This window comes from Globicephala melas, chromosome 3, assembly GCF_963455315.2.
Source record: "Globicephala melas chromosome 3, mGloMel1.2, whole genome shotgun sequence".
Taxonomy (NCBI): Eukaryota; Metazoa; Chordata; class Mammalia; order Artiodactyla; family Delphinidae; genus Globicephala; species Globicephala melas.
Window position 1 is genome coordinate 167,893,250 of NC_083316.1, and position 14,162 is coordinate 167,907,411.

The following is a 14,162-nucleotide window of genomic DNA, read 5'->3' on the forward strand; positions in this document are numbered from 1 at the left end:
GTGAGCACAGAGAAGCCCAGAGTGTGGGGCGTCACTCGGCCCACGTCACACAGCGAGGCCTGCCCCCAACACCCACGCCCTGTGCACATCGACGACAACAGACAGCCCTCAGCATCCCTCCTGGTACTTTTGGAAAGGCCTTGCTCACTGCCCCCGTCAGCCCTGCAGGGCCTGGAGCACCGTCAGAACCAAATTCATATTCGCTGCTCACGGTGACCCTATGGCTTAAAACCCTCTGTCCCTGGATGGCCCCTTGACAACTGCAAACCAGTCATGCTAGAAAACCAAGCCAATAAAAGCAACTTTTTTTTTTCATTAAAAAAACCCTTTATAGTCATTTCATGTCCGTTGGAAATCACAGAAATTAGGCAGAAAAAAAACCCAGGGGGACAAATACGAACAACACAGCGTCTCCCCAACAGTTCTCTGTTCCCTGGGTGCCGGGAAGGAGCCAGGCAGGCCTCGGGGCAGCTGCGAGTGGCGGCGGGGCCCGGCCACGGGCCACCCGGCTCAGCTGTCCTCGTCGTCCAGGGACTCCGAGTCCACCCGCAGCCTCTCTCGCTCCTGCCGCTCCTTCCCGGTCCCGTCCAGGTCGGGGCCCTCCCGCACGCTGCTGGTGGAGGACAGCACGGGCGGGCAGGGGTGAGCAGGCCCCTCGCCGTCTGTCTCCTTCCTTCCACCTACAGAGACCAACAGCCCTCGCCCCCAACCTCCCCCTGCCTGCCTGCAGCCCCGGCTCCCGTGGCGGGTGTCAGGAGGGAGCCACCCTCCGAGAGCTCAGGCCCAGGCCAGCCGGCCCCGAGCCCCGAGCTCCCTCCGAGGGGCCTGGGGGTCAGTCAGCGTGCGGGAGACTGATGTCCCTCGGGCCTTAGCCAACTGGGAGCAGCTCAGACACCGGGCTGCCTTCTCCGGAAGTCGCCCCTGCGGCCCCAGCGACACTTACTCGTTGTGTGATGGCTCTTCAGAGGAGCCGCCCCCTGGCCCCTCCTCTGAGTTCTGTCCTTCCTCCGGCTCCTTGTCCTCCATGCTCTCCCCCTTCTGGGACGTCGCCTCGCCGTTCACAGGGGCCGAGAGATCTGTGGGGAGAGAAGCTCGTGGGACGCTGTGGGGCAACCTGCCTGCAGAGAGCGAGCAGCGTGCGAGCACTCGCCTGTGCACCTGAATTCACCCGCACCCCCGAGCCACCGGACACGCGGGGTCCGCGGCTGCGTGGGGCTCTTCCTCCAGCTGGCCCCTGGCCCGTCCACACGGCCTGGAGATGGGAGGGGCTGGTAAACGAATGGCCGTGGGCAACACCGGGAAAAAGCCTGCCACGGCCGTGTCCAAACAGACGTAAGGAGAGACGCCCCCTCTGTGCTCTCCCCCGGGCAGCCTCGGCTTCGGCTAAGCCCTCTCGGTGCTGGTCTTAAGGGCTGCTCCAAACATCTCTCACCAGGACCGCATGACCCCAGCAGGAAGGAACGCTCTCCTGTCCCCGCAGCCACTGTCCCCACCACAGACGCCCTTGCTCCTCTCAGCCCACCTGTGGCCCTCCCCTCCCAGACCTCTGCGACCGCCCGTCCCAGAAACGCTCGCGCACCTGGCCACACACACACAGCCTCCCCTGCTACCTGGCTCTGAGGGTCTGGATGGAGCCTATGAGCAGCACAGGGGCGTGTGGCCCAGACACCAGCTGCCTTGGGGACACAGCCAGCCTGCGCAGCGAGTGCCGACAGATGGCGCCACCTGGGCAGTCTGCTCGGCGCCCCTCCCGCCAGCTCCTCACCAGTGCTCGCCTCGTCCTCCGCCCTCTCCGCAGGGGCCTCCTCTCCGGCCAGTATCTCCTCGGCCTTCTCCGGCCCAGTTCTGGTCGCCTTCTGGATGGCCTCGATCTTTGGTCCCAGGACCCGAGACTTGAGCCGGGCGTAGACCTCCGCAGCTTTCTCCATCACCTCCTTGTTGGCCTTGTAGCGGCGGATCTGGCCCACCAAGAGGCCTGGCTCAGGGGGCGCAGCCTCCTCACCCCCCGCCCAAGACCTTCCCCCATCACCGCACCCCGCAGCGCCTCCCGTGCGCACGGCTTCCTCCTCGCTGACCACAGGCAGCCGTGGCCGGAAGCCCAGCGCCCCAAGCAGACCCGTAGCCCCACCACCAGCCCCTTCAACCCCTGGGCTCCCGCCGCACCTTCTTCAACGTGGCCACCACGTCCGTGTTCTTCTGGAGGATCTGTGAGGTCACCTGCAGGGTCCCTAGTTCCTCTAACGCGTTCAGACACCTCTTCACATCCTGCAGGGCAGCGAGGGCAGCGAGGAGGGTCAGCGCCTAGCTGCGGGGGTTCTAGGGGGCCCAAGAGGGCAGAGAAGGACACCCTGGGCTGAGCAACAGGGAGTCCCGGGGACAGTGGTGAAGCACCCAGAACTCGAGGGGTCTTGGGGCCTCGTGTGGCACCACCTGGTGGGAACGCAGAGCACTGCACCCAGGAGGCCAAGCTGGGCCCTTATCTGGTGGGCGCCCACGTGAACAAGGACCCTGCCCTGGCGTGCGGCCTGGCTTTGCCTCAGCGTCCCCAGACGTCTAAGGGAGCTCGAGCGATGAGGGGGCAGGGGAACTGAGACATGAGCTCTGCACCCCGAGGAAGGTCTCACCGGATTGTCAACCTTCAGGGCGAACTTGATCTCGCTGTGCAGCTTCTGAAGCTTCTCCTCCACGGAAGGTTCTGTGGCCAAGAGAGAACGCAGCGCCCAGGCCTGAGCGGGGTCCCTGGTGATGGGAGCCGGCTCCTCCAGGGCCGTCCCTCCTCCCATTCGGCGACCTCAGGCTGCAACCAGGGCTGGGCAGCTGGCCCCTCACCTTTCTTCTTCTCAACCTTCCGGTCTGGTGGGAACCCTTCCGACCGCTTCCGGGTCCGTTCCATCTTCGCGGGCCTGTGGAGAGTCGCGCCCTTAGAAGGCCCCTGACCAATGTCCCCACTGAGGGCCGGGGGCCTGTGGGGGGACCCATGGCCGCTGCAGAAGGAAACCATCAGGAGGCCCGGGAGGCTGGGAGGAGGAGGCTCAAGGCCCGCCTGACCTGGTCTAGGGCAGCACCCGAGGGGACCCAAGACATAACCCTTCCTCTAGGAAGTAAATAATGTGAAAACCCAGAATTTTTTTTTTTTTTTTTTAAACAGGCGGTTAAGGGTGAGTGGCTAGTTACGCAGACCCCAGCACATGAGTTACTCTGATATGACGCCGGGAAACGGCAGCTGGCGTGTCACCGAGCCTTCGATTCTACATCCTGCTCGGCAGCCTGGCTGCCGTATTCCCACGGGGCAGGTTCATTCACTGATGGCTGGGATTCCACATAGAAAGTGGGCAGGGAGATGGGCTCTGTGCTCCCACCTCAGTGGGCCTTGGACTTTAAAAAGCCTGAGAACCACTGGTCTGGGGACAGTCTCGCCCCCTGAGCACTGGCGACACGGGGGCCGGGTCATCCTCTGTGGGGCTCCATCCTGGGCACTGTGGGAGAGGGGCAGCCTCCCTGGCTCCACCCACTGGATCCCAGGAACCGCCCCCACGTGACCACCACAGATGTACCAGGACACTGCCCGGGGTCCCCTGGGAGCAGGGTCACCCTGGGGGGAGAGGCCTGCTCTGGGGAAGGACCACAGACCTTGGCAGTGACTCCTGCATAACCTGATGGGGCCCCAAGAACCAGACACTTCAACTGGATTCAGTCTCGAAGACTGAATTTAGAAGCTGGGGCCCTCCCTTGAGATGTGGGGACCCCCAGGGGGCTATGGGAGGAGTGGCAGTGCGGGAACGGACCTGGCCCGGGGCTTCTCCTCGGGGCGCCCTCTCTTCTCCTTCTGGCTGGGTCTCCGCGCGGGCTCTGTGCTTTGCAGGTGCAACTTCTTCGCTGATTTCTTCACCTGTAGCAACCAGAGAAAGGGAGGGGCTGGAGCGGCAGGCGGCGTGGGGCTGCCCCAGCCAGACCCCTGAGCTGTTCCCTTAGAGACACAGTGTGACATTCCCTGCTATCACCTTCGCCTGATGGGAGCTGATAGACTGGGCAGGATGGATCCCGTGTCCAGTCCATCCCCGGGCAGCAGCTTCTCAGGGTCTGAAAGGATCACCCAACAGTGGGGCAGCCCCACTGCATTCCTCTTGCCGAGCAACACACCTCCTGTGCCAGGGAACTTGGTCCCCCTTTTGTGACAAAATGGAGAGCAGTGGAGAGAGAACAGGGCATTGTTCGGCTCCCCCACCCCTATCGAGTGGGATCCTGGGCTCGGACCAGAAGGCGATGGGCCCGGGGAGCTCAGATTCCTGGACTCAGGCTGGCCTGTGAGAGCCAGGAGGACAGGGAGCTGACGCCCTGTAGTCACACACGGTGCCAAGGGTCACCACCAACATGCACCAGAGGCCGAACTGCTCCCATGCTTACCCCACAAGCCGTTCCCCGGCAGCAGCCAGAGGGCACCTGTGAGCACCCACCCCTCCTCTGCCCACAGCCCTCCAGGGTCCCACCTACCTCCCTTGGGGTAACAGCCCAAGTCCTCCACAAGGCCCTGTACGACCTCCCCCTTCCCCTCCCGGCCCTCCCCTCCTCCCTCTCGCTCACTCTGCTCCAGACACACGGGCCTCCTGGCTGTTCCTCCAACACACCAGGCACGGTCCTGCCCCAGGGCCTTTGCACGGGCCGTGCGCTCGGCCAGGAATGCCTCTCCCCAAGATACCTTCTCACTTCATTCAGATCCTTACTTAAGGTCGGCTGCCCGCCTGATCTCGCCCCCGCAGCTCACACCCCGCCCTGGCTTCCATCTCCTTGGCACCACACACCATCCTCAGGTGGTCCGCTGCCTGTCCCCCTCCCTCAAGTGTCAGCTCCTTAACAGCGGGCTCTCTGTGTCTCCCTGACCGCTTGGCGCCCCGCACACAACGGCTGCTGCACGGACACCGCCGGACGCACCTCTCTGTCCAGCTCGGCCTCGGGCTCCGAGTCGGAGGAGGACTGGGGGCCCCGGCTCCGGCCCTTCCGGCCGCGCTTCTTGACGGGCTCGTCATCGTCCTTGAGCTCGTCGCCGCTGCTGCCGGCGCTGCCCGCACGCGCCGCCTCCCCGCGCTCCCGCCCGCGCCGCCGCTCCTTCTCCTCCTTCTCGCGCTCACGCAGCCGCCGCAGCTCCTCCTCCTGCTCCCTGCGCCGCCGCGCCTCCAGCTCGCGCCGCCGCTCCTCGTCCCGGCGCTTCCACTCGCTGATGCGGTCCACCTCGTCGCTGTCGCTGAGGGTGCGGGCCGGTTAGGGCTCCCGTCCCGGCCTGCCCGCGCCCCCGCCCCGAGGGCCCCGCACCCACCTGTCGCTGCTTGAGGTGGTCGGTGGCCGCTCAGCCTTCGGTTTCCGCCCACGGGGCTTGGGGGGAGGCTTCTCGGCTATGGAAGAGCGGGGGCGGGGTGGCCTCTCCCGCGTCTCTCGGTGGGCGTTCCCCCCCCCACCGCCAGGCCAGGCGCAGGCCCAGGGCAGCGCCCCCCAGCCGGCCTACCTGGCTTCCTGCCCCGAGGAGGCTTCTTTACGGACGCGTCCGAGTCGGAGGAGGACGAGCAGGAGGAGGAGGACGCCGACCTCGCAACGGCCGCAGGCTCAGCCTTGGCCCCGTCCGATTCTGCTTTGGAGTCCGAGTCGGAGGCTGACGGCGCCTTCTGGGGGAGGCCCGGGGAGGTGAGAGCAGCCAGGGCGAGGGCAGCCCCAGGCGTGCCTGCAGCGCCCCACCCCGCCCAAACCCACAGCCCTTCGTCTGGCCCAGAACCCTGGACACACACACACACCCCACACTCACACGCTCATGCACACATACTTGTGTACACACAATACACACAACACACTTGTACACGCTCATACATGCCTGCCTGCGCACAACACACACACACACACACACGCACATACATCACACTTGCACACGGGTGCGCGCACACGTGCATTCTCTCTCTCATGGGGCCCCTCAGAGTGCTTTGCCCCCCTCCGATGCCAGCATCCCGTTTTCCAAACCGGCCTCTAAGGCCCTCTCGGGGGCAGCAGCGGCCTCCTGCTCCGGGGAGGTGCTCCGTGCACACGGCGCTTGGAAACCATGGGCCAAAGCCATGAGTGAAGGTGGAGGCAGATGTCAGCGGGCCCCGGGGTCTCCCTGGGGCCTACAGCCTTCCCTCCTCCAAAACGGACTGACCCCGACCTCAGACGGTGGCTGGTGACCGTGGGGAGATGCTTGAGGAGCTTCCACCGGCCGGTGTGTGGGAACAAAATAAAACACCCGTACCTTTTTCTTCCGTCCTGGAAGGGGACCCCGCCGTGGGGCCCGGACCACGGCTTTCTTCTCGGGGGTGAAGTCCTGGGCAGAGAGAAGGGAGCTGGACGTGCTGCCCACCGGCCGGCCACCCCTCGCCCCCCCCCCGCCCCCCCACCCCGTGCATCCCTCCCCCTGGGTGCCTGCCCAGGGTCCGGCCAGCTGCTCACCTGGTCACTGGTCTTCTCTGACTCGGAGGAGCTTTCCGAGTTCTCCTCCTCGGATGGAGACATGCTGGCTTGATCCAGGTCACTGGAGGCCTTTCGAGCTCGTTTTGAGACCGACATCTGGAAGGGGAGCAGCCCGGACACATCAGCAACTGAGAAAGCCCATGTGCTCAGGAAACTTTGGGGGGAGGAGGGCAGGGACCCTTTTGAGAATCTGATAAAAACCAGGAATACTGATCCTAGAAGACATGATGCTCAGTGAAAGAAGCCAGACACAGAAGGACAAATACTTTGTGATCTCACTCACTCACAGGAGATCCCTAGAGAGTCAGATCCACAGAGACAGGAAGTAGATGGTGGGGGCCGGGGGGAGGGGGAGGGGGAGTCAGGGTTTCCTGGGGACAGAGTTTCAGTTTGGGAAGATGAGAAAGTTCTGGAGGTGGATGGTAGGGATGGTTGCCCAACGGTGTGAATGTAAAATGCTACTGAACTGTGCGCTTAAAAATGGTTAAGATGATGAATTTCATGTTGTGTGTATTTTACTACAATTAAAAAAAATAAAGAATACAAACCAGGGATCCTTTCCCCAGAAAAACACATACACATATGTTTTGTAACTAGATAGAGGTGGTGGTTGCACCACTTCTATTAAATGCCACTGAGTTGTACGTTTCAGAACGGTTAATTTTTTTATGTGAATTTCACCTCAATAAGAAAGATTTTTTAAACACACACACACATACAATTCCGAATTAGGTTTCAGGGGTTCACAGACTCCCAGATGCTCACTCAAAGAAGCCAATTTAAGAAACTGTATAAAGGAAGGACTGAGGAGGCAAAGAGGACTGAGCTTTGGACACAGATCTCGGCCCACTGACGCCTGGTCCTCCCTGTCAGGGTGTGGGTTTAGGTACGATGCACCTCTGCCTCTGTCCCGTTACAGCCCAGACTCGCTGGTTCTCGTCACAAGCACTTACTGAGAGCATCTCACCTCCTCCGGGGCCTGACCAAGGCCAGGGTACGATGGGCTGCACTGTGTTCCCCCAAAACGCATACAATGAAGACCTGACCCCCAGGACCCCAGAATGTGACTATTTGGAGATGGGTCTTTGAAGAGATAATTAAAGTAAAATGAGGTATTAGGGTGGCCCTGACCCAATATGACTGGGGTCCTTATAAGAAGAGGAGATTAGGACACAGAAATGCACAGAGGGAGACCACGTGAAGAGATGGTGGACACACAGAAAAACAGCGACAAAAGAACGTTAACTAGAGAGAGCACAAAGCTGACCCGGCAGAAAGCCATAGCCACACCCCCCAAAATGGGGAAAGGAACACCAGTAGGTGTGTTCCCAGCTAGGGTGCTGGGTTACGAGGGAAGAGGTCGTCTAAATGCCTCCCTAGTGTGGGGGAAAGGTGTTGTAATAATGACAGATTCATTTAATGCAAAGTTGGCCAAAAACTCCCAAAAAACAAAACCTGAATACATACTAACCTACAAGTAGCGGTTAATACCTAAGGGGTAGGATGGGGGGGGGCATTTATTTTCAACATATTTCTAACTCCTTCAGTAACTGTAAACAGAAACAACAGGGACTTTTAAACGATGCCAGGGACTTCCCTCGTGGTCCAGTGGCTAAGAATCTGCCTTCTAGCAACCTAAGTGTCCATTGACAGTTGAATGGATAAAGAAGATGTGGCATATATATACAATGGAATAAGCCATGAAAAGAAACAAAACTGAGTTATTTGTAGTGAGGTGCATGGCCCTAGAATCGGTCATACAGAGTGAAGTAAGTCAGAAAGAGAAAAACAAATACCGTACGCTAACATATATATGGAATCTAAAAAAAAAAAAAAAAAAAGGTTCTGAAGAACCTAGGGGCAGGACAGGAATAAAGACACAGACGTAGAGAATGGACTTGAGGACACGGGGAGGGGGAAGGGTAAGCTGGGACAAAGTGAGGGAGTAGCATGGACTTATATACACTACCAAATGTAAAACAGCTAGTGGGAAGCAGCCGCATAGCACAGGGAGATCAGCTCGGTGCTTTGTGACCACCTAGAGGGGTGGGATAAGGAGAGTGGGAGGGAGACGCAAGAGGGAGGGGATATGGGGATATACGTGTGCATATAGCTGATTCACTTTGCTATACAGCAGAAACTAACAACATTGTAAAGCAATTATACTCCAATAAAGATGTTAAAGGAAAAAAGAAGAAGAAAAAAAAAAGAATCCTCCTTCCAATGCAGGGGACAGGGGTGCAACCCCTGGTCGGGGAAGTAAGATGCCACACGCTGCGGGGCAACTAAGCCTGCATGCTCTAGAGCCGGCACACGCCACAACTAGAGAGCCCACGTGCTGCAACTACTGAACCCACGTGCCACAACTACAGAGAAGTCTGCACGCCACAACGAAGAGCCCGCGTGCCACAACTAAGACCCGACACAGCCAAATAAATAAATAAATAAATAAATAAAATATTAAAAAATAATCATAACGTTTAAGGACAAGGAAATGCTCATCTATTAGGTGGAAAAACAGCAAGACACATTACGTGCGTGATTGCCAATTCCATACTTTACATACCCACCCCGCCCGTGAGGCACACACAAGATCACAGAGAAACACATCAGGATGTTTCTAGTCCTTGGCGCAGAAACCCCCTCAGATAGTTCAGGCATTTTTCACCGGCTTCTTTATGCTTTTCACATCTTCTAACTTATCTACGATGAGCATGGCTTATTGTTATAAATGGAACCAAAAGCAAATGTTATTTTTAAAAATCATAAAAACAATGCCTTACTCTATCAAAAGAATTTGCTGCTAGGTCCCGGTCCTTTCATTCTGCACCCAAATATTCGGAAGCAGTCAAAAGGCAGAGGAGAGGGGAAAAAAGGCAGGAAAGAGAATCTCTCCAAGAGAACTTAAAACTCACATCCACACAAAAACTTGTACACGAATGTTCACAGCAGCGTTATCTGTGATGGCCCCAAAGTGGAAACAACCTGAACGGCCATAAACAGATGACAGATAAACAAAGTGTGGTCGGGCCATACCCGGGAATATCGCTCAGCCATGAAAAGGAGAGAAGCCCTGACACTCGCTACCACGTGGATGGACCCTGAGGACACGATGCTCAGTGACAGAAGCCAGCACAGAAGGACACACAGTGTGTGATTCCACTGATGGGAAACGTCCAGAACAGACAAGTTCCACAGAGGCGGATTCCTGGGTACTAGGGAATGAGGGTGGGGATGTGGGGGGACTGCCAGTGAGGACGGGGTTTCTTTTTGGGGTGATGGAAAGTTCTAGAACTGACAGAGGGGATGCTGGCACAACTTTGTGAATGTACTAAAAACCGAAAGAAGGAAAGGCCGGAGAAGGAGAAGAGCAGACGGCCAGACGGAACCTGTGGAGGGAGCAGGGAGGGCCACAGCCCCCCACAGGCCGGCTGTGCCCGCCCCACCCCCGCGCCCCTACCTTCAAGGCCACCGCCTTCCGCTTGAGGCCGCTGTTGTCACTGCTCTTGTCCGAGTCCGAGTCACTCTCCATCCTGTCGCTGGCGGCTGCAGCGGTCACGGCTGTGACCGCCATGACCCCCCGGTCCTCGTCATCCTCACTGCCAACTGCTGGATCAGCTTCAGGGGCCTCGCTGTCGGAGGAGCTCACCGGCTGGGGGTGGGGACAGAGACAGCAGGTCACCACCAGGCGTGGCCCACAGGGCAGCAGCCACTGGCCGGGTCTCAAGTGTCAGGGTCTGGCCTGCTCGCTCTCCAAATGCGGGAACTGAGGCTCAGAGAGCTCCAAGGGGGACTTCCCTGGCGGTCCAGTGGTTAAGACACTGTGTTCCCAATGCAGGGGGCGTGGGTTCAATCCCTGGTGGGGGAACTAAGATCCCATACGCCGTGCGGCACGGCCAAACGATATTAAAAAACAAAACAAAACAGAAAGCTCTGAGGACTGATGCGGCAGGGCGAGATGGGCACGTGTGGGCTAGCCACTAGGATTCAAGCACTGCAGGATCTGAGGGCAGACCCTGGGCCAGTGACTTAAGCCCCTGTGCGCCTCATCTCCCATCTGAGCAATGGGGCCGACACCACTTTGGCCTCACAGGGCTGTGGCGAGGGTGAGACAGAAGTGGCATGTACTGAGGACAGTGCCCAGACTGGCAGGAGGTCCATCGAGGTTTGCTTTTTGTAAACATGATTATTATTGCAATTACTAATGAGGAGGAAAATGACCTAGGACAGGACCTCTGGGCGCGAACTTCCAGGCACTTGTTTCTGTTTTAGCCACAGTGCCTGCTCAGGCGCTAACAGCCACAAACATAGCAGACGCATAGATCGCACTTCTGTGCTAGCCGCGTGCCGGGCTCGTCTGCACACTGAGTTGCCATCTGTGAGCAGCAGCCAGGTGCCAGGCACTGTGCTAGGGAGGTGGGAGCGCCCAGACGTGGCCCTGCCCCTGGGGAGCTTACAATCTAGTGGGAGACCGACCACGGCCACGTGAGCAGACCAGAGTGAGGGGGTGTGGAGGAAAAGGAACCCTCCTACACTGTGGTGGGGGTGGGAATGTAAAGTGGTTGCAGCCACCATGGAAAACAATATGGCGGTTCCTCAAAAAACTAAGAATAGAGCTACCACATGATCCAGCAATCCCACTCCTGGGCATATGTCCAGAGAAAACTATAATTCGAAAAGATCCACGCACCTCTATGTTCACAGCAGCACTAGTTACCATAACCAAGACACGGAAACAACCTAAATGTTCATCAACAAATGAATGGATAAAGAAGATGTGGTACGTATACACATTGGACTATTACTCAGCCGTAAAACAGAATGAAATAATGCCATCTGCAGCAACATGGATGGACCTAGAGATTATCATACTAAGCAAAGTAAGTCAGAAAAAGAAAGGCAAATACCATACAATATCACTTATATGTGGGATCTAAAATATGACACAGGGAATTCCCTGCTGGTCCAGTGGTTAAGACTCCATGCTTCCACTGCAGGGGGCATGGGTTCAATCCCTGGTTGGGGAACTAAGATCTGGCATGCCGTGTGGCACAGCCAAAAATTTAAAAAAAAAAAAAAAGGGTAAAAAGTGCCACACGAAGTAGGTGAAGCCCCAAACCTGAAACACTGAGAGAGAACCATCAGACTTTCAGGTGGATTTCCCTCACGCCTCTCCTCCGGGGCGTCACTTTTCTCTGGGGCACCCCTGGTGAGTAGAGAAGGGAAAGGACGTCCCCTGTTCTTCACGGGGGAAACAGCAGCTTGGAGTGTGAATGACTAAATGGAGGGTCCAGGACCCTGCTGATCGTCTGCGGGAGGAACGGAGTCAGCCTCGTGGCAGTGAGAGCTAGCAGACACGAGGGATCATCTCTCTCCGTGTAACATGTGGGGAGCTGTCATTCTCACTCTGCAGACGAGGCAAAAGGCGGCGTGATGGAGCCAGATCACACGGCGACTAAGTGACAGAGCTGGGGTGCAAGCCAGCTCTGCTGGGCCCTGAAGCCTGGCCCACTGGACAAGCTACTTCTTGTTACAAACCCCAGCTTGCTTCTGCTAAGCGCTCAACCAACTGTGGCCGGATGTGCGCCTCGACAGCCGGGGAGGCGACTGGGACGAGTGGGCATGTTCCATAAGTGGGGAAACAAGGTCTCCGGGAAGGTAAGTGACTTGCCCCGCACTGTGCTTTGGGGATAAAGCCAGGAACTCTGCATCTCCTGGGCTCGGCCCATGAGACCTAACTACCTGCCAGCAAAAGTTTTGGGAAATCCGATCCCCATGGAGACGTCTGGAGGACGGGAACACTGGTGGCTCGGAGAGGAACCAGGAAATAAAGGCCAAGAGCCAGCTGACCTGCAACCATCCCGAGACCCACTGGTTGAGTGAGATGAGTGATGAGTGTTGGTCTCTTTCACTGTCTCTCTCTCTTTTTTTTTTTTGGCCTCACGGTGCAGCATGCGGGATCTTAGTTCCCCGACCAGGGATTGAACCCGTGTCCCCTGCATTGGGAGTGCAGAGTCTTAACCCCTGGAGCCCCAGGGAAGTCCCCTCTCACTATCTTAATGGGTCGGGAGGGTGACAGAGGTGGAAAGGGAAGGTCAGGCCCAGTCTGGCCCCCTCGGTCCCCAACACCTTGCACCCCTGTGCCGGGTGCCTGATGTGCACTGGCTCACCGTGTTCCCCCAACAGCCCCGTGAGAGCTTGTCGTACCCTGAGCCTCTGTTTTAGATGAGGAAACTGAGGCTCCGAGAGGTGACGTCAATCAAACCCCAAAGAACACGGTGAACAGGAGGAAGAGCCAGGCCTCGAATCCAGGTCCACGCATCCACACAGCAGGGCTCTTACCCCAGGATCCATGTGTAGAGGTCCTTCTCCGTGCCCACCTGCCCCTCCAGGACCCCACCTGGCTTGTACCGACCAGAAAAGAACTTCAGCCTGGGAGACGGGAGGCCTGGATTTTAGTTCCAGCTCAGCTCGAACCAGCTACTGGGACAGGTCCCTTTACCTCCTCTATCAGGTCATGAGGATGTATCAACTGGGATCCTTCTAGGTCAATCCTTCTCAACAAGGGATGATTCTCTCCCCGAGGGGGCATTTAGCAATGTCTAGAGACATTCAAATTTTCAAGATGCGGGGGGGGGTCTTGGCATCGAGTGGGTGGGGCCAGGGATGGTGCTCAACAGCCCACAGGGCCTAGGACGCCCCACGGAGAGGGAGAGAAGTTGAAAAACCCTGGTCCAGGTCTCTGAGGCCTCACGTTCTAGCTGGGTCCTTCCCGGCAATCAAGCGAACACTCCAGGCCTCAGCGTGCTCAGCTGTAAGACGGAAAAGATTCCACCTACCCAGCCCATCTTGGGATTACTGGATATAGCTGGAACCGCACTGAGATACCGTTTTTCCACCTCCTGGCTTGGCAGGCCCTGCCGTACGCTCCTGGTGGGAGCACAGTGAGCTAAGGCTGTCAAAAAGAATGAAGCTGTTCTCTGCACAGACGAGGGAGACCAACTAGGGGAATAAAGCCAAGTGGAGCATTACACGCTTCAAAAAAGCAAGCTATGTAGGGTTTTACGTGAACAAAGAATCTTGGAAGGACACACAAGGAACTGGTAGCTAGGGCTACCTTGAGAGGAAACTTAAACAGAACGGCCGCGAGGCAGGGCTGATCCCTCACCGTACGCCCTTTTGTACTTTTCAGTCTTGTACCAGGAGTCTGTACTCCCACTCGAAACGTAAAACTAAAGTAAAACCTTGTAGGATGAAAAGACAGACTGCCTGGGCACCCTCCAAGCGGTGCTTCCAAAAGCCTGCTGTGGACTGGCTCCATCAGAAGCATCTAGATAACTCGGGGGATGAACCACCTCAAGGTGCCCAGGCCTCAGCCCTAAACTACCACACCTAAACCTCTCGGGGTGGGGCCCAGGGATCTGCATTTTTAAGCCAGTGTTCTTTTGGAGGCACAGATGGGTCAGAGAACCAAACAGCAGTAATATGCTCTCACACCTATACCTACTTCTCAACCTGGGGAGTCTGTATGGGGCGGGTTTAATGTCAAGGTTACACCATTTTTTTTTTTTTTTTTTTTGCAGTACGCGGGCCTCTCCCGTTGCGGAGCACAGGCTCGTGACACGCAGGCTCAGCAGCCATGGCTCACGGGCCCAGCCGCTCCGCGGCATGTGGGATCT

The 14,162-nt window shown here is 57.6% G+C and overlaps 1 protein-coding gene across 5 annotated transcripts in view; it reads right to left on the bottom strand.

Annotated features, from left to right (window-relative positions):
• Positions 1-311: 311 nt before the first annotated feature.
• HDGFL2 (HDGF like 2) overlaps positions 312-14,162 on the bottom strand; it is a 32,471-nt gene continuing 18,620 nt past the window's right edge. For 4 of the 5 annotated variants that reach the window (XM_060297319.1, XM_060297320.1, XM_060297321.1 and 1 more), the window contains exons 4-16: positions 9,944-10,135; positions 6,463-6,579; positions 6,266-6,337; positions 5,498-5,654; positions 5,312-5,387; positions 4,930-5,239; positions 3,786-3,889; positions 2,830-2,903; positions 2,625-2,695; positions 2,164-2,265; positions 1,766-1,958; positions 944-1,076; positions 312-613 (exon numbers count right to left, since the gene is read on the bottom strand). In XM_060297319.1, coding sequence (XP_060153302.1) covers positions 511-613; positions 944-1,076; positions 1,766-1,958; positions 2,164-2,265; positions 2,625-2,695; positions 2,830-2,903; positions 3,786-3,889; positions 4,930-5,239; positions 5,312-5,387; positions 5,498-5,654; positions 6,266-6,337; positions 6,463-6,579; positions 9,944-10,135 — 1,704 coding nt within the window. In that variant the 3' untranslated portion in view covers positions 312-510. The remainder of the gene's footprint in view (positions 614-943; positions 1,077-1,765; positions 1,959-2,163; positions 2,266-2,624; positions 2,696-2,829; positions 2,904-3,785; positions 3,890-4,929; positions 5,240-5,311; positions 5,388-5,497; positions 5,655-6,265; positions 6,338-6,462; positions 6,580-9,943; positions 10,136-14,162) is intronic. The other variant, XM_060297322.1, reaches the window with a different exon arrangement.